The sequence below is a fragment of the Melanerpes formicivorus genome, unplaced genomic scaffold (assembly GCF_026170545.1).
Source record: "Melanerpes formicivorus ecotype bairdi unplaced genomic scaffold, bMelFor1.0.p_v2 SCAF_11, whole genome shotgun sequence".
NCBI lineage: Eukaryota > Metazoa > Chordata > Aves > Piciformes > Picidae > Melanerpes > Melanerpes formicivorus.
The window spans coordinates 337,212-354,056 of record NW_027142363.1 but is presented as its reverse complement, the minus strand read 5'-3'; the positions used below and the strand labels follow the sequence as shown (position 1 = coordinate 354,056).

At 57.2% G+C, this 16,845-nt stretch overlaps 1 protein-coding gene across 3 annotated transcripts; it reads left to right on the top strand.

Annotated features, from left to right (window-relative positions):
- The first annotated feature begins 2,421 nt into the window (after window positions 1-2,421).
- ASB9 (ankyrin repeat and SOCS box containing 9) lies at window positions 2,422-14,804 on the top strand. Of its 3 annotated transcripts, XM_068144410.1 has the most exons (8): window positions 2,422-2,734; window positions 5,886-5,965; window positions 6,846-6,953; window positions 7,238-7,388; window positions 8,532-8,666; window positions 11,039-11,230; window positions 11,751-11,915; window positions 12,908-12,993. In XM_068144410.1, the coding sequence occupies exons 1-7, from the start codon at window positions 2,641-2,643 to the stop codon at window positions 11,873-11,875; spliced, it is 885 nt and encodes a 294-aa protein (XP_068000511.1). In that variant the 5' UTR covers window positions 2,422-2,640; the 3' UTR covers window positions 11,876-11,915; window positions 12,908-12,993. The 3 variants fall into 3 exon arrangements, with proteins under 3 accessions (XP_068000511.1, XP_068000509.1, XP_068000510.1); XM_068144408.1 differs by lacking the exon at window positions 11,751-11,915 and having other exon boundaries at window positions 12,908-14,804; XM_068144409.1 differs by lacking the exons at window positions 6,846-6,953; window positions 11,751-11,915 and having other exon boundaries at window positions 12,908-14,804.
- Window positions 14,805-16,845: the final 2,041 nt, after the last annotated feature.

Genomic DNA, 16,845 nt, shown 5'->3' with positions numbered 1-16,845 from the left:
TTGTGTATGTACAAACACGTACACCTACCTCACAGCTCTGCCTGGCTAGAGACAGAGCTGGCTGTGCCCTCGTGGCACCAACAGAGCTGTGAAATAAAGCAGCTGTTTCACATCACAGGATATATCTGGCTGGGAAAAAACTCAAAGATCGTCCAGGCCAACCCCTGACCCACCACTGAAGGGACTCTTTTACAATTAGGATGTTTATCAAGTAAAGGAAAGAGCACTCTGAACTAACAATTACTTAGCTTCCATGAACATTAGCCACTTTTAATGAAAGATGAAGAGAACAAAGTATTAGAAAAATGGCATGGTAGGAGGAAGAAAACCACATACTGTGAGACACTTTGGTCACATCGTTGAGCACAGGACTGAGGAGTGCACTGAGATACCAGGGCTTGTGAGGGCAACAGGGTGACTGGGAAATAGTGCAACTACCTGTACTCAACAGCCAAGCAAGGTTTCTCCTTGTTCCTCCACTGAGACAGCTCGAGTTCGGAACACTATTCGAAATCAGGACTTCACTACTGTTTTCAGAGAAAACATTGACAACAAATTCAGTTCTGAAAGCTTCTCTCTCTCTCATACACACACCCACACTCCAGCAAGCTGGCTTAGGAATTTCAGAGCTCAAACACCATCCTGCATACAGGTCACGTCTGGAAAGTTAGCACTGAAACCTGTACCTCCAGCTCCTCTGGGGCTGTGCACAGGTTCTTCATGTGCACCTGGATTTTCCTCTGGGCAGAAGGGTGGTCTTGGTCATATTGATTGTATTGGGAAATGGTAAAAAATATGTGAGGAAAAAGTTCCCAGTCCTGTCTTGAGAGTCACTTTTCTGACATGTTAATAGGTTTACTTCTGTTGTTTACCACAGATCTGTTAGTTACTGTGGTGAGTTGAATATTACCCTCCAGCATTAAAGTTTCCAGACCAGCTCAGTTGGAAGCAAATGGACAAGAGAAAAGAAGAGCAGAGAAGTTGTTGCTCAAACCAGTCACGACAAAGCAGTGTGGCCAAGGTCAGGCAGGAGCCAGTGAGTCTCTCCCGGCCTGAGGAAGCCAGAAGAGAGAGATTGTTTTGCAGACTAAATCTTACGGTAGACACCTCTCCAATGGATTGTTTAGAACTATCATTATTTTCCTTTTTACACCCAAAAGTGATTTATTTACATCCTACAGCTTTCTGCTCAAGATCTGGTTAGGCCACGCCTTGAGTCCTGTGTCTAGTTCTGGCCCCTCAGTTTAGGAAAGATATTGAGAGACTGGAAGGTGTCCAGAGAAGGGCAATGAGGCTGGGGAGAGGCCTTGAGCACAGCCCTGTGAGGAGAGGCTGAAGGAGCTGGGGTTGTTTAGCCTGGAGAAGAGGAGGCTCAGGGGAGACCTTCTTGCTCTCCACAACTACCTGAAGGGAGGATGTAGCCAGGAAGGGGTTGGTCTCTTCTCTCTAGCAACCAGCACCAGAACAAGGGGGGACAGTCTCAAGCTGTGCCAGGGGAAGTTTAGGCTGGAACTTGTTGGCACAGGCAGGCTCCCCCAGGCTGTTGGAGAGGGTCAAAAGCCTGAGGCTTTTTTTCCTAGGAGTGCTTCCCCCTCACCCATAGCAGCTCTGCCAGGTGCTGGGGAGGCAGCAGCTTGACTGGCATCTGTGAAGGTCTTTGGGCTGCACTGACCTGACTCACAGGGCGCAGCAAACCTCCCTGCCTGCTGCACACCGTTGGGAACAGATGAGGAGGGCCTGGGCTTTGCATGCTTGCAGCAGCTTGGAAGGACATCTGGGGATGCTGCTGACCAGGAAATCAACTCCTTAGGGATTTTGTTTCCTTCACTTCTTTCCCTTTATTGGATGTGTCTCAGGCATCGCAAACACAGAGACGTCCCTGGGACGTTTGCAGCTACCCTTGTCCTTCTCATCAGAAGGAACACGAAGCCGAGTCCAGGGGTTGCCATTTCCTCCCTGGCAGATTTGGTTGCTTGCTTTAAACCGAGAAACTGCTTACAAATACTAGGCCCAAAGCTCCTGCCGTGCTGTGACTGGGTGCAACGGACTGGACGGGGGCTGCAGGGAAGGACAGGAGCCAGCCGGGCACTGCCATCCCCACGCCGTGCAGCCAGCACAGGGCCTGCCGTGGGCAGCTCAGTGCTGTCCGTGCCCGTGGCGGGGTCGTGCTGGCTGCCGTGCAGCAGGCGTTCGGCTCCGCCCGGCAGGCTGCCAGGGCTGGGCAGGCAGCAGGGGAGGCTCGGCACGGCGCAGGGCGTCCGGGCGGGAGCGGCGTGGCTCCGTGGGGTGCCTCTGCACAGCCCCCGCGGGCAGGCTCGGCTCCGCCGGCTCTTCCTGCCTGGACGGCGGGTCCCGACGGAGCGGGCGGCGGCGCCGCGATTGGGCGCTGCGCGGGCAGGATGTGACATCAGGGCACAGCTCCGGCCCCGCCGCGGCTGCCAGCCCGGGAGCCGCTGCCCTCAGCCCCAGCCCGGGGCTCCGCTTCCCCCGCGAGGTGCTGCTCGGCTGCTCGGGATGTGCCTGGCTCTGCCTGATGGCTGAGTGCCGGAGCTGGGGGCTTGCTGGGCAGGATGGGATCTGAGCTCTACAAACATACAGCAAGGGGAAAAAACAAACAGGAGCTGAGCAGACGGCGCCGAGATGGACGAGGGGGGAACGAATCCGAACGGCAGCAAGCTTCATGGAGCTGCAGGCCAGGTGTCTGCCACGTCCGTGCCAAGCCCAGTGATGAGAGGTATGTAACTGCTCCTGCAGCGCTGCCAGGCGGGCGCAGGGCAGAGCCGGGCTGCAGGGCATGAACAGCCGCTCCGCACTTCACACGGGGCTCTAACGAGCTGCTGCTGCCTGCTGCGGAGGTGCGGGTGGTGGTTTGGGTATAGCACAGCAAGGAGTGCCGAGTTCTGTGCCGCAGGCTGTGCCAGTGCAGCCCCGGAACCACAGCACGCTGAGCTTGCAGGGTGGCATGTTCGACTCAGTGCCAGCTGCGAGCTCAGCACTGCCTCACTGCTTCTTTTCATTCCCTTTCTCCTTCCTTTCATTCCCTTTCTCCTTCCTTTCCCCTTTCTTCTTTTCTTGCTTTCATTTTTCTCTTTTTCGGTTGTGTTTTTTGTTGTTGTTTTGCTTTGCTCTTTTTCAAATTTATTTTCCTCTTCTTCGTCCTCCCTTTCCCCTTCCTCCCCCTTCTTTGTCCTCCCTTTCCCTTTCTCCTTGTCCTTTTATTCTTCCAGATGAGCAGCCTCGGGTGTTGTTGCCCAGGCTGAGCCACTAGCCCTAAGTCCTTCTGCAGGAAGCCAGGGCATGGTGTTCAGCTGTGGCCCATGCTGTTGTGGTGGCCTCACTCTCCTCACTGTTCTGTTATCTGGATCAGAGGCATTGACAATATATCCCAGTGACCAAAGCCAAGCAGATAACTGCACAGAGCAGCTCAGCCAGGTGTGTCCCTGCAGCTCTGCTGTCTGAGCACATGGTGAGTACAGAGGGAGTAAGGTACATCCATCCAGCTGCTGTGGGTTTACCCTGTCCTCACTCCTTGCCTGGGCTGCTCAGGCTGCTTCTACTGGCAGCAAACAGCAAATGAAGACCTTAGGAGTACTGTAAGGGGATGCTCCATCTGTTGTGCTGCCTGCCCTCCTCATGCATGCCCTGTGTGCCCATCCTGGGGCAGGGGTGGCAGTGCTGTTCACAGGATGGATCTAACCAGTTTCATACTGGAGATGAGCTGCAGTGAAGTGGAGGCTGGCAGGAGGGGAGCCCCCATACCCCACTGCTGCACACAGGTCCTTTGCAAGGCAGAGCTCAACCTATTCTCCTCCTGTCTGCCTGCTCCCCAGCACACCAGGAAGTCAGCAGGCTGTGTGAGACTCAGGCCACACATCACAGACTGCAGAGGGAAGCCTCAGAATATGGAAGGTTCTACCAAAGGTCCTCTGCATGGCATCTTCTAGACAACCTCTGCTGTGAGGACAGGCTGGGGGTGTTCAGCCTGGAGAAGGGAAGGCTCCAGGGGCACTTCAGAGCTGCCTGGCAGTAGCTGAAGGGATGCTGCAGGAAGGCTGCTGAGGGACTTCTCATGAGGGTGTCTGGAGACAGGACAAGGGGGAACTTGGTTGCTCAGGGCCTCATCCAGCCTGGCCTGAAACACCCCCAGGCAGGAGGCAGCCACAGCTTCCCTGGGCAGCCTGTGCCAGAGTCTCAGCAGCCTCCTGCTGAACAACTTCTTCCTTAGCTCCAGTCTAACCCTGCTCTGCCTCAGCTTCAAACCATTCCCCCTTGTCCTCTCTGCAGACACCCTCAGGAGTTGCCTCCCAATGTTTCTTGAGGGCTTAGTTGTTTGCAGCACATGGAGCTGTGGCAGGAGAGAGAGCAGCCTGGGGCCATGCTCTCCATGGGAGCAGACTTGGAAGTGAGCTCTGGCAGTTAGTCCCTGCTCAGTTCTTTAAACCTCCTCTTCCCAGTGAACCCAAGGCTGGTGTGAAACTGCCATGGACTTGCACTGACAGTTAGGATCAAAGCCTCTGTCTTGCCAGTGCAGGGCTCCCAGCTGGATCACACTGTGCTGGCATTCACCTCTTGTTTCCCACTGACACTCTCTCGTGTCAGGAGTGGCCTTTGCTATCCAGCTGTGGTGGCATAGTAAGCTAATGGCCAGTCCCTAGGTGGCTGTGGTCTGCTCTGTCTCTGCCTGGGGTCCCAGCAGAAGCCTGCCCTTTCTCAGGGAAGCTCTGGGTGGATGAATTCTGCACGTGGCTGTGGTGCCAGGGCCCTGCACCTCTGGCTGAGGTGACACTGAAACAGCCTCATGGTTTGCACAAGCCCTGCCTGTACTGAGCTGGGCAAGAAGAGATCAAGCTGCAGCCCAGACAACCTGTTCCTCAACCTGCATTTTTGGAATGACTACCAACATCCTTTCCTTGCAGCTCACACAGGCTGGGCAATGGCATTGGCTTGTAAAGAGGAAAGTCAAAGTCTTTTAACTGGGCCTGGAATCACAACCAAGGATAGGACATCAGTGATAGCATCAACAGGTGATGGAGAGCTCCCCAGGAGCCAGCAATGGTCCCTGGCAGCCCAGAGCCAGCTGAGTGCTGAGCTGCATCCAGAGCAGGGAGAGCAGCAGCACAGGGAGGGGATTCTGCCCTCTGCTCTGCTCAGAGCCCACCTGCAGCACTGCCTCCAGCTCTGGGCCCCCAGCAGAAGAAGGACCTGGGGCTGCTGGAGAGAGTCCAGAGGAGGTCCTGAAGATGATCAGAGGCTGGAGAACCTCCTCTGTGGGGACAGGCAGAGAGATCTGGGGCTGTTCAGCCTGGAGAAGAGAAGGCTCCGGGGAGACCTCAGAGCAGCCTGCCAGTACCTGAAGGGGGCTGCAAGAAGGTCAGGAAGGGACTTCTGCCAAGGGCTGGGATGAGAGCAGAGCAGATTGAGATGGGATGTGAGGAACAAGTTCTGCAGCAGGAGGCTGCTGCAACTCTGCAACAGGTTGCCCAGGGAGGGAGCTGAGGCCCCATGCCTGGAGATGTTCAAGGTGAGCCTGGAGAAGGCTGTGAGCAAACCTGCTCTAGTGGAGAATGTCCTTTGCAGCTCCCTTCCAACCCAAACCATTCCATGATCCTGTGAAATAACTGAGAGCAAGGCACAGGCACAGCCAGAGCAGTGATGTTGTTGTCTCCTGAAGCGTTGTGCAGCTGCTCAGCACCAGCAGGATGAGTTGCAAACACACCAGTGTGAAGCTGTCCTCTTGCCCCTGCTCCAAGGAGAGCTCCCAGGACAGCTTGGCAGCTGCAGGAATCAACTGGGAGAGCAGTGTGCTGAGGTGAGAGCTGCAGTGGGGTAGCTGATGAAGGGCCCATGGAGATGTTTGTCCTCTCCCTGCCTTTGTCTCCACACAGACTTTGTTTCAGACTGGTCTCCTGTGCACGATGCCTCCGTTCATGGACGTCTGCTTGCCTTGCAGAACCTCATCACGCAGGTACCTCCCCCCAGGCTGAAGGGCTTCTGCTGGGTCTCTTCAGAGGTGCTCTGGAGCCTGTGCTTTGCTGTGAAAGCTCTGGGCTGAGGCAGCCACGCTGAGCTGCATGCAGTGAAGCCTGCATGCAATAGGCTGGGGTTGTCCTGCAGGCAGTTCCTTGCCTCCCACCAGCCCCCTGCACGAAGCTACCAATGCATGGAAACACCCTGGGTGGTGCAGGCAATGGGACCCTGACTGCTGCTGTCGCCAGGTGTCTGGGGAATTCCTTCTGCAGCTCTTGCAAGGTGCTCAGGCAAGGCTGCAGGTGAGGCTTTAGGTCAGCCACCCCAATAGCTGGTTCTGAAGGCCTGAGGGCAGCCAGGGCCTCTGCTCCCACTGCAGAAGGGAGGAGAGATTGCTGAACCTCCCTGCTCCACCTCTCTGGAAGTTTTGGCTTTGGCCTGTGGGAGGGCAGCAGCAGTGCAGGATCCAAGCAGGCAGGGCTCAGCAGGCTGGAGCAGTGCTGTACAGAGGTGGCAGTCACCACCCTGCCAGGAGCTCTGGCATCAGGTTTTAGTATTTTGCTTTTTGTTTGTTTATTGCACCACCAGCAGATCCTGCTGCTCCTGGTGCAGGAGGATCAAACCCCTGCAGAGTTCCTGAGGAGATGTCTGCACTGTCCTGTTGGGCAGTGCTCTGCCTGCAGCTTTCTCTGCCAGGCAGCAGTGTGCAGAGGTGGTGGCCTCTGGTGTCCTGTGCCAGTGCCCAGCCTGGCTCTTGCTGCCTCCCTCCCAGGCAGCTGGGGCTGCTCTGATCACACAAAGCCAGCCAGTGGTGGCTTTGTTTTGATGCTGTGTGGCTTTTGGTGTTGGCTGCAGTGACATTTTCCCTGTTTTCACAGGGCAGTGATGTTAACCTTCTCACAGCAGACCAGGTGTCTCCCCTGCACGAGGCCTGCCTGGGGGGCCACGCTGCTTGTGCCAGGCTCCTGTTAAAACACGGTGCCCAGGTGAGTAGGGCCTGGGCAGACCATGGTCTTCAGTGCTGGTGTGGTTGGCATCAGACTTCCACCCTGAGGGATGAACTCTTCCCTGCCAACAGCTCACTGCTGCTTGCATTCTGTGCTTAGCTCTGCCGCAGGTGCTCACAGCTTCACAAAATGCCCTTCTCCAAGCACCCCACAAGCAGAGGTTTACACAGAGTTCTTGCTGCTCCCAGGGGAAAGCTGCAGTGTTCCCATAGCTGACTGGGAACCCCACAGGAGCCCCAGCTGATGGTGCTGTTTCCCCCCAGGTGGATGCAGTGACTGTGGACTGGCACACTCCTCTCTTCAGTGCCTGTGCCAGTGGCAGTGTGGCTTGCTTGGCTGTACTGCTGCAGCATGGAGCCAGCCTGCACCCACCCTGTGACCTGGCATCCCCCCTCCACGAGGCTGCCAGGAGAGGTGAGCCCACAGGCAGCAGCTTTCCTTTGCCTGCTGCCAGCAGGGTGTTGAGGTGGAAGGGAGAGAGAAAGAAGATCATCCCTGGGGCTGTTTAGTGTGGAGAGAAGAAGGCTGAGAGGGTTGGGGTCAGGATGTAGGTGCCAGGCTCTGTTTGGTGGTGCCCAGTGACAGCACAAGAAGCAGCAGGGACGAGCTGGAGCACAGGAGGTGCCACCTCAACAGGAGGAGACACTTCTGTATGGTGAGGGTAATGGAGCCCTGGAGCAGGCTGCCAGAGAGGTTGTGGAGTCTCCTTCCCTGCAGCCATTGCAAAGCCAGCTGGATGTGTTCCTGTGTGAGCTGCCCTGGGTGCTCCTGCTCTGGCAGGGGCTTGGGCTGGATGCTCTCTGGAGGTCCCCTCCAGCCCCTGACGCTGATTCTGCAGTATTGATGTGGGTCATGTGAAGTCCCGTCCTAGTTGGTCTCATCAGAAGTGGTGCAGTGCCCCCTGCTGCTGACTGAGGACAGCTCAGCTCAGCCCTTGGGGCACCTGCATTCATACAATGACATCTGAAAGGGGCTGCATCATCCTGTGACAGAACAAGAGGACACAGTCTCAAGCTGTGCCAGGGGCAGTTTAGGATGGATGTTAGGAAGAAATTCACCCCAGACAGAGAGATTGGCCACTGGGATGTGCTGCCCAGGGAGGTGGTGGAGTCACCATTGCTGGAGGTGTTTAGGAAGAGCCTGGATGAGGCACTTGGTGCCATGGTTTGCTTGATCAGATGGTGCTGGGGGAGAGGTTGGACTCGATGATCTCAAAGGTCTCTTCCAACCTGGTTAATTCTGTATTCTATTCTGTATCCCAGCCAGCTGTCTGCAGCTGCCTGCAATGTGGAGAGCTGAGGGAGTCAGCAGACAGCACAGTGTCTGGTGGGCAGCTGGAGTGAGCTGGAGCACAGCTGAGGGCTTGTCCTGCTCTGGTCCCGGGGCTCTGCGGCTCCTGTTCCCCAGAGTGGGAATGCTGCGGTGGGCAGCAGTGTGACACCACCAGCACCTCCTGGCAAAACAGAGTCTGTGCCATGCTGCACTGCTCTGCTGGGGGCTTTGAGAGGAAGATCCTGGTGCCTGTGGGCTGACCCTTCCTTCCTTCTTCCCTTCCAGGCCATGTGCAGTGTGTGGAGCTCCTCTGGTCCCACGGAGTAAACATCGACCGCAGCGTCCCACAGCTGGGCACTGCCCTCTACGTGGCCTGTGAGAGCCAGCAAGTGAGCTGTGCAAGGAAGCTGCTGGAGTCAGGTGAGCCTCATCTGCTCTGGTTTCCTTCAGCATCTGCCTATGGGGTCTCTTCGCATCGGAGATGTGGAGGCTCCCCTGCTCTGGGGCCTGCAGATGTTTCTCTCCTGGCGGCAGCCCTGGGTGAAAAGCAGCAGCAGGGCAGCCAGGGGCTCAGCTTTGCAGCTCCCAACCAAAGCTTGGCTCATCCCAGCACCTTCCCAACCCACCACACTCATCCTGGTGTTCCCATGGCCACTGGTGCCTGGAGCAGACACCCTCCTGCCAGCCCTTCTGGCAGTGAGGCTGCAATGCTTTGACTTGGGAAGGAAGAAAAATGTCTTTTGTTCCTTTTCTCCCCTCTTCACCAAAGCAACTGACTCAGGCATTTCCCATGGCATGGCTGCAGGCAGCTCTGGATTCCTGCTCAGCTCACAAAAACTTGGGAACACTTCAGTGCAGAAGAGTGCTCAGCCCTGCAGGCTTTGCATGCAGCCAAGGCCGCTCAGCCCTTCAGCATTTGCATGCAGCCAAAGCTGCTCAGCCCTGCAGGCTTTGCATGCAGCCAAGGCCGCTCAGCCCTGCAGCTTTGCATGCAGCCAAGGCCGCTCAGCCCTTCAGCATTTGCATGCAGCCAAAGCCGCTCAGCCCTGCAGCTTTGCATGCAGCCAAGGCCGCTCAGCCCTTCAGCATTTGCATGCAGCCAAAGCCACTCAGCCCCGCAGCTTTGCATGCAGCCAAGGCCGCTCAGCCCTGCAGGCTTTGCATGCAGCCAAGGCCGCTCAGCCCTGCAGCTTTGCATGCAGCCAAGGCCGCTCAGCCCTTCAGCATTTGCATGCAGCCAAAGCCGCTCAGCCCTGCAGCTTTGCATGCAGCCAAAGCCGCTCAGCCCTGCAGCTTTGCATGCAGCCAAGGCCGCTCAGCCCTGCAGCTTTGCATGCAGCCAAGGCCACTCAGGCCCGCAGCTTTGCATGCAGCCAAGGCCACTCAGCCCTGCAGGCTTTGCATGCAGCCAAGGCCACTCAGCCCTGCAGCTTTGCATGCAGCCAAGGCCGCTCAGCCCTGCAGGCTTTGCATGCAGCCCAGGCCACTGAGCCCTGCAGGCTTTGCATGCAGCCAAGGCCGCTCAGCCCTGCAGCTTTGCATGCAGCCAAGGCCGCTCAGCCCTGCAGCTTTGCATGCAGCCAAGGCCGCTCAGCCCTGCAGCTTTGCATGCAGCCAAAGCCGCTCAGCCCTGCAGCTTTGCATGCAGCCAAAGCCACTCAGCCCTGCAGCTTTGCATGCAGCCCAGGCCGCTCAGCCCTGCAGGCTTTGCATGCAGCCAAGGCCGCTCAGCCCTGCAGGTTTTGCATGCAGCCAAGGCTGCTCAGCCCTGCAGGCTTTGCATGCAGCCAAAGCCGCTCAGCCCTGCAGCTTTTGCATGCAGCCAAGGCCGCTCAGCCCTGCAGGCTTTGCATGCAGCCAAAGCCGCTCAGCCCTGCAGCTTTGCATGCAGCCAAGGCCACTCAGCCCTGCAGCTTTGCATGCAGCCAAGGCCGCCTAGCCCTGCAGCTTTGCATGCAGCCAAAGCTGCTCAGCCCTGCAGCTTTGCATGCAGCCAAGGCCGCTCAGCCCTGCAGGTTTTGCATGCAGCCAAAGCCGCTCAGCCCTGCAGGCTTTGCATGCAGCCAAGGCCGCTCAGCCCTGCAGCTTTGCATGCAGCCAAAGCCGCTCAGCCCTGCAGGTTTTGCATGCAGCCAAGGCCGCTCAGCCCTGCAGCTTTGCATGCAGCCAAGGCTGCTCAGCCCTGCAGCTTTGCATGCAGCCAAGGCTGCTCAGCCCTGCAGCTTTGCATGCAGCCAAGTCCGCTCAGCCCTGCAGGCTTTGCATGCAGCCAAAGCCGCTCAGCCCTGCAGGCTTTGCATGCAGCCAAGGCCGCTCAGTCCTGGAGGCTTTGCATCTGTTTTAGGAGCTCTTATTCCAGGATAAGGGAAGGGGGGACATGGATCAGAGGTGCTTGCTTACATCCTGCTTTCCCAAAGACATCTTGAGCTTTGTCTTTCTCACAGTCTCTCCCCAGCAGATCATTTGGCCTTTGGAAGTGTCACCAGCCTGGGGCTCAGTGCAGAGCAGGTTAAAACACTGCATTTGTGTCAAAGACATGGGGCAGTGGGAGGGGAGCAAAGGAGGCAAAACTACACTCATGGGCTGGGCTGTGGCTGGAGGGCTTCCTCATGCACTGTTCCTCTGGCATCCTCAGTCACAAGCCCACTCCTTCTCAAGCAGCATGAGTTGTGCCCAGGGTAAGGGAATCCACCCCTGGGTGGATGCTGCAGCAGTTACAGCTCACCAGAGGAACAGCAGCCAGTGCAGGGCTGCTCTGTGGTCATTGCTCTTTGTCATTTCTTGGTGTCCAGGAGCAAATGTGAACAGTGGCAAGGGCTTGGACTCCCCTCTGCATGCAGCTGCCAGGAGCTGCAGCGTGGAGCTGGTGACACTGCTGCTGGACTTTGGAGCTGATGTGTGGGGGAAGAATGCTGAAAGCAAGAGGCCGATGGAGCTGGTGCCCCCCAGCAGCCCTGTGGGCAGACTGCTGCTGCAGAAAGAAGGTGACCCTCTGAGCTGCTTTGATTTGGAGTCACAGAGCATTAGAGGTTGGGAGGGACCTCCAGGGAGCATCCAGTCCAATCCCCCCTGCCAGAGCAGGAGCACCCAGGGTAGTCTGCACAGGAATGCATCCAGGTGGGGTTGGAAAGGCTCCAGAGGAGACTCCACAGCCTCTGGGCAGCCTGCTCCACACCTCTGCCCCCTCACTGTAAAGAAGTTTCTCCTCCTGTTGAGGTGGAACCTTCTCTGTTCCAGTTTGTATCCACTGTTCCTTAGCTTACCACTGCACACCACCCAGAAGAGCTTGGCCCCCTCCACTTGACCCCCACCCCTGCAGCAGGCTGATGTCCTTTGGTGGGTGCAGGCCTGGCTTTTCACTGCCAAGTGTTCTGGGGGCCACACACCCCCAGCATGACAGAGGCTGCAGGAGAAGAGGGTGCAGTGGTGCAGAGCTGCTGCTGCAGAGGTGCAGCGCTGGGGGCTGGAGCCCCCTCTATAACCTCTGCCCTGCTCTCCCTGCAGGGCCTCTGTCCCTGATGCAATTGTGCCGCCTGTGTATCAGGAGGTGCTTTGGACACAAGCAGCACCAGAAGGTAGCAGGACTGCTCCTCCCAGACGAGCTGAAGCAGTTCCTTCTTCATGCCTGAGCCTTCCATGCTCACACCTGGTGTCTAAGGGCACAGCAAGGTTGGTTCAGCAAAGGCTTTTCTCATCCCTGGTGTTGCCTATGTGTTACTCACAACAGCTTCTGCTCCCTGCTAAAGCCCTGGGCCGAGAAGCAGGGCACTGACCAACACACTCAGTCCTTGCTGAAGGAGCAATCCTGCATGGCTGGAGGCTGAAGCTTGGAAATGTAGCCTGAGAGGCCCTTAGGAAAGCTGGAAAATGAGTAGGGCCCTTGCAAGTACATCTCTTGTCCTCAGGACTGACTGAGAGGGCTGGTGGCTGATGGCCCCAGGCAGCACTGGCAGCACTCCATGGCATGAGAAGGACATGAAGGATGGCTGCCCTTGCTCTGTGAGCAGTGCTCCTCTGCCTGTCACTGTGGGGCCTGTGTCCACACTGCTGCAGGGATAAGGAACCCACCTGCAAAGCCAGGAGGCCCCTGCCAGAGGTCAGAGTTTGTAAGCACATCACACAGCAGAGAGCTCAGCACCAACCAGCAGTCACCTGCAGCTGGGCCAGACCCTGGAATGTGCCTTCCTGCCATGGCAGATCCCCATGGTGCAGCCAGAGTGGGGGAAAGTTTCTAATCATCATTGAAATCAGTTCTTCCTGATGCTTTGGGACATAAGGGAGCCACACTTCAGAGCTGAGCATCTTCTCTGTGGGGTTCTCCTCCTTCAGGGGCACAGACTGACAGGCACTGAGTACTGCCCCTTCCTGCCCTGAAGTGAGGTGATATTTCCTGAGCATTTCTTAGTGTGCATCAGAAAACCAACAGCTTCTGTCCCCTTTCCCACCCAAGGAGGGAGATATCTGGAGAGGGAGATGAAGTTGTTTCTTGGAGAGGAGCTGCTTCATTCCTAGCAGCATGGAAGTGCTCAGCTCTGCCCCTGCCTGGCTGCTGGCTCAGCCTCTCAGACGTGACCTGTGTGCTTCTCACTCCCCTGAGGCTGTCAGGACAAACATTTGCTCCAGCTGAACTTTAACTCTGGCTGTTTGTCTTTCTCTCCTAGGAAGATGTCCTGCTACCTCAGACCACAGTGTGCTTGTGACCACTCTCTGTTCTCCTGGGTGCTCTCCAGGCCGTATCAGCTGCCTGAGACATGCAGGAACAGGGATGCTGGAGCTCTCCTGCCCTGCCTGCTGCCCTGCTCCTCTCCAGCTCTGGTGCCTCTGCATCACCTGGGAGCAGCAGCACACAGCCATGTCCTCCTCAAGGCTTCTGGAGATCCTTGGGGTTTTCACTGCACTGTGGAGGCTCCTGCAAGAGTGGCCTTGGTGTGCAAGGGCTGTGTGGGCATAATTACCACCACCAGTGAGAGACATGGAGTCCCAGGTCTCATCTCCTGAGTGGACACACTGCCAGCTTCCAGTGCACAAACTGTTGCTGGTGTCTGCTGGGCTGTGAGCTGCCCAAGGCACAAACTGCTCCTGGTGTCTGCAGGGGTGCAGGGCTGTGAGCTGCCCAAGGCACAAACTGCTGCTGGTGTCTGCTGGGCTGTGAGCTGCCCAAGGCACAAACTGCTCCTGGTGTCTGCAGGGGTGCAGGGCTGTGAGCTGCCCAAGGCACAAACTGCTCCTGGTGTCTGCAGGGCTGTGAGCTGCCCAAGGCACAAACTGCTCCTGGTGTCTGCTGGGCTGTGAGCTGCCCAAGGCACAAACTGCTCCTGGTGTCTGCTGGGCTGTGAGCTGCCCAAGGCACAAACTGCTCCTGGTGTCTGCTGGGCTGTGAGCTGCCCAAGGCACAAACTGCTGCTGGTGTCTGCTGGGCTGTGAGCTGCCCAAGGCACAAACTGCTCCTGGTGTCTGCTGGGCTGTGAGCTGCCAGTCTGCTTTTTGCACACAGGACATTAAGGAGGGTGGATCAAGTGCTACCTGGATGTTTGCATTTGATGTCCTTTGCAATTCGGATTCTTAGCTGGACAAGGTGACTGCTGGCTGCAGGTGGTTTGGTTCTTTGACTCCACAGCCTCTCTGGGCAGCCTGCTCCAGGGCTGTGCCAGCCTCTCTGTAAAGGAGTGGAACCAAGCAGGACAAAAGGACAAAGGTAGTGATGTCCACACTGCCCTTGGGACAGAGAGATCTTCACTGATCTGACCCAGTTCATTACACATCCTTTGATCCATGTGAAAACTCCCTGGCTGGTTGAGGATCCTTTCCCTTCTGCTGGGGCAGCAGCCAGCTGCTTTCACAGGCTGCAGGAAAGCAGGGGTCTGAGATGGGACAGGTGAAGCCTGCCATCAGTGCCTTGGCTGAGCTGAACCCCCATCGAATAGGGAAAGAGCAGACAACAAACCTCCTCCTTCCCTCTGGAAAACCAAGGTGTGAGAAGCTACTGAAAGCTGAGATGCAGGTGGTTGTATTTGTGATGGTGGAGAACCACTTTCTTACGTGGTAGTTTCATCCTCCACCTCCAAGCATCTTCTTTTGTGCCTCCAGCCAGGGGGGGTCATGGAAGCAGTGCTACTGCCAGGAGGCCACTGCTGTGAGAGGCTGCTGGGGGTGCTGCTTTCAGACAGCTTTCCTGCTGCTGGCTGCAGTGTGGCTGTTTCCTCAAGTCCCCTGGATCCAGTGCAGTCAGAAGGAGCTCTGTGTGCCCAGCCTGTGTGTGCCCAGCCTGTGTCACCCCAGCTTGTTGGATAGAAACCATGGCCAGCCCTGGCAAACAGCTTTGTGCACCAGCACTTCCCCACCGAGCAGCTGGGAGAGCTGTGCAAGAGGCAGCCTGCACGAGCTCGTGGTTACAGGGGAGGTTTGGATCTTGTTCTCCATCTGAAGCCTTTCCTAATGTAATGTAGGGCTGGAAAGGTGGTCAGGAAGATATTTTACCAGACCCTGGTAAGCAGTGCAATGGTAGCCAGCCCACAACTGCCTGGGATGTCAGCTCAGCAGTAAATGCTTTTACTCTGCTCTGAGTGCCATTTGTATTGTTAAGTGGTGGCAGTGATGCTGTGGCCTGTCTGATATCTGGCATCTTGGACTGAGCTCTGCTTGCTCAGAGTCCTGCCTGCAGGTGAGTGGTGTCCAGAGTAACTCCTTCAGCCTGGTTACAGTGAAGGGAAGAGGAGTGCAAACTCTGTGCAAGTCCTGCCTCTGGCTGGGCTGTTTGGAAGTGGAGTTCACAGAATCATAGGATCAGGCTGGAAAAGACCTCAGAGATCATCAGGTCCAACCTGTCACCCAACACCTCCTGACTACTAAACCATGGCTCCAAGGAAGCAAGTTTTGCTCTACTGGCTTAGCAAACTGGGACAGAGCAGCTGCAAAGGAGATTGGCTGTGCTGGAGGAGAGGAAAGAGGATGCTTGCATGCCTAAAGCCCCTCACACTCACGTTCTTGAGAGGCACAGGTCCAGGACGTGATGCTCCTGGAGCTACTTCCTCTTACTTGACCCTGCAGCTGTGGAAGGGGCATTGCCTTGCCCTGCAGTCCCAGCCTGGGCCCTGCTGCTCCCAGCAGCTCTTTGCTGTCACTGCTCGGTGCAGTGCTCAGCTGCCTGCTCCAGAGGGTGCTCACTCCAGACTGACAGGCAGCGTCTGATGCTAAGCTGCTCTCTAGGATGCCCTGGGGAGGCCACTTGTCTCTAAACTGACAGCAGTGCTGGGAGGGAAGGGAAATGCTTCAGGTTCTTCTGTCACTGTTCAACGCTACCCCTTGTTCAGCCCTGCCTGTGTGCTCAGGCAGCACAGCTGGAGAACCCCTGGCCTCAGTCCCTGTGCAGCAGGGTCTTGCTGCCTTCCTGTGCCAGGGGAAGCCTTTCCTTCCTAAGCCACTGCCCTCTGTGTGCAGGGCTCGGCACTGGGCCAGACTCGCAGCTCCTGTGACCCAGACCTGAAGTCCATAAGGCTGAGAGCTGCGTGAGAGGAGTAAGTGAATCCATTCCCAGCTTGAGAGGCTGAGATTTGCTGCCCTTCCTTCCCCTGCCACAGCAGCTGCCCGGTGCCACCTCCCTGGGGCAGCAGTGCAAGGGACAGCACAGGGGCTGGGGTGCAGGCTGTCGGCGCAAGGGCCTTGTGAGGCTCCTTGAGGCAGTGCTGGCCTCAGCCAGCAGATGGTATTGGTGGCACAGCGCTGCAGAGCACTGCCTGGGGAGCAGCGCTGAGGGGAAGGGCGAGCAGGAGCCGCTGGTGCTGCGGCTGAGCAGAGCCTCAGGCTCTCGGGGACCAGGAGCAGCTCCCCTCTGCCGCTGCTGCTCGACAGTCAGGCAGCCTGCGCTTGCTTCTGGCCTGATCCTGCCCAGCCTCTCTGCAGCAGCTGTCCCAAAGTGGCATTCAGAGGCATGCAACAGGGCAGAGGATTTCCCTTAGCAAGATGCATTACCTGTGCTTGGTATTCACCTCCAGGCTGGGACTGGCACCATCCAGAGCTGGGAAGAGAGCACTGCAAAGCTCTGCAGCAAAGGCACACCAACACTCCTGTGTTTTCCCTCTGGCTGTCAGTGGCTTCATAACTCATACACAGAACCCCAGACTGGCTCAGGCTGGAAGGGACCTCAGAGCTCATATGCTCCAACCTCCCCACCATGCCCAGGGACACCTCTCAGCCAGGCTCAGCTGCTCAGGGCCTCATCCAGCCTGGCCTTCAACACCCCTAGGTAGGAGGCAGCCACAGCCTCCCTGGGCAGCCTGTGCCAGACTCTCACCACCCTCACACTCAACAACTTCTTCCTCAGCTCCACTCTGAGCCTGCTCTGCCTCGGCTCCAAACCATTCCCCCTGGCCTGGCTCAGACACCCTCAGCAAAAGTCTCTCTGCAGCCTTCCTGCAGGATGCCTTCATCTCCTGGCAGGCAGCTCTGAGGAGCCCCTGGAGCCTTCTCCTCTGCAGGCTGCACAGCCCCAGCTCCCTCAGCCTGTGCTCACAGCAGAGCTGTTCCAGCCCTGGGAGCATCTTTGTGGCCTCCTCTGGACTCTCTCCAGCAGCTCTGTGTCCTTCTCCTGCTGGGGACCCCA

What these genes read in the sequence shown, in the direction of transcription:
- ASB9 (XM_068144408.1), top strand. Translation starts at nt 2,641, where the DNA reads ATGGACGAGGGGGGAACGAATCCGAACGGCAGCAAGCTTCATGGAGCT. An exon ending in CCACGAGGCTGCCAGGAGAG is followed by an intron (nt 7,389 to 8,531) that starts GTGAGCCCACAG and finishes CTTCCCTTCCAG; the next exon opens with GCCATGTGCAGTGTGTGGAG. An exon ending in AAGGAAGCTGCTGGAGTCAG is followed by an intron (nt 8,667 to 11,038) that starts GTGAGCCTCATC and finishes CTTGGTGTCCAG; the next exon opens with GAGCAAATGTGAACAGTGGC.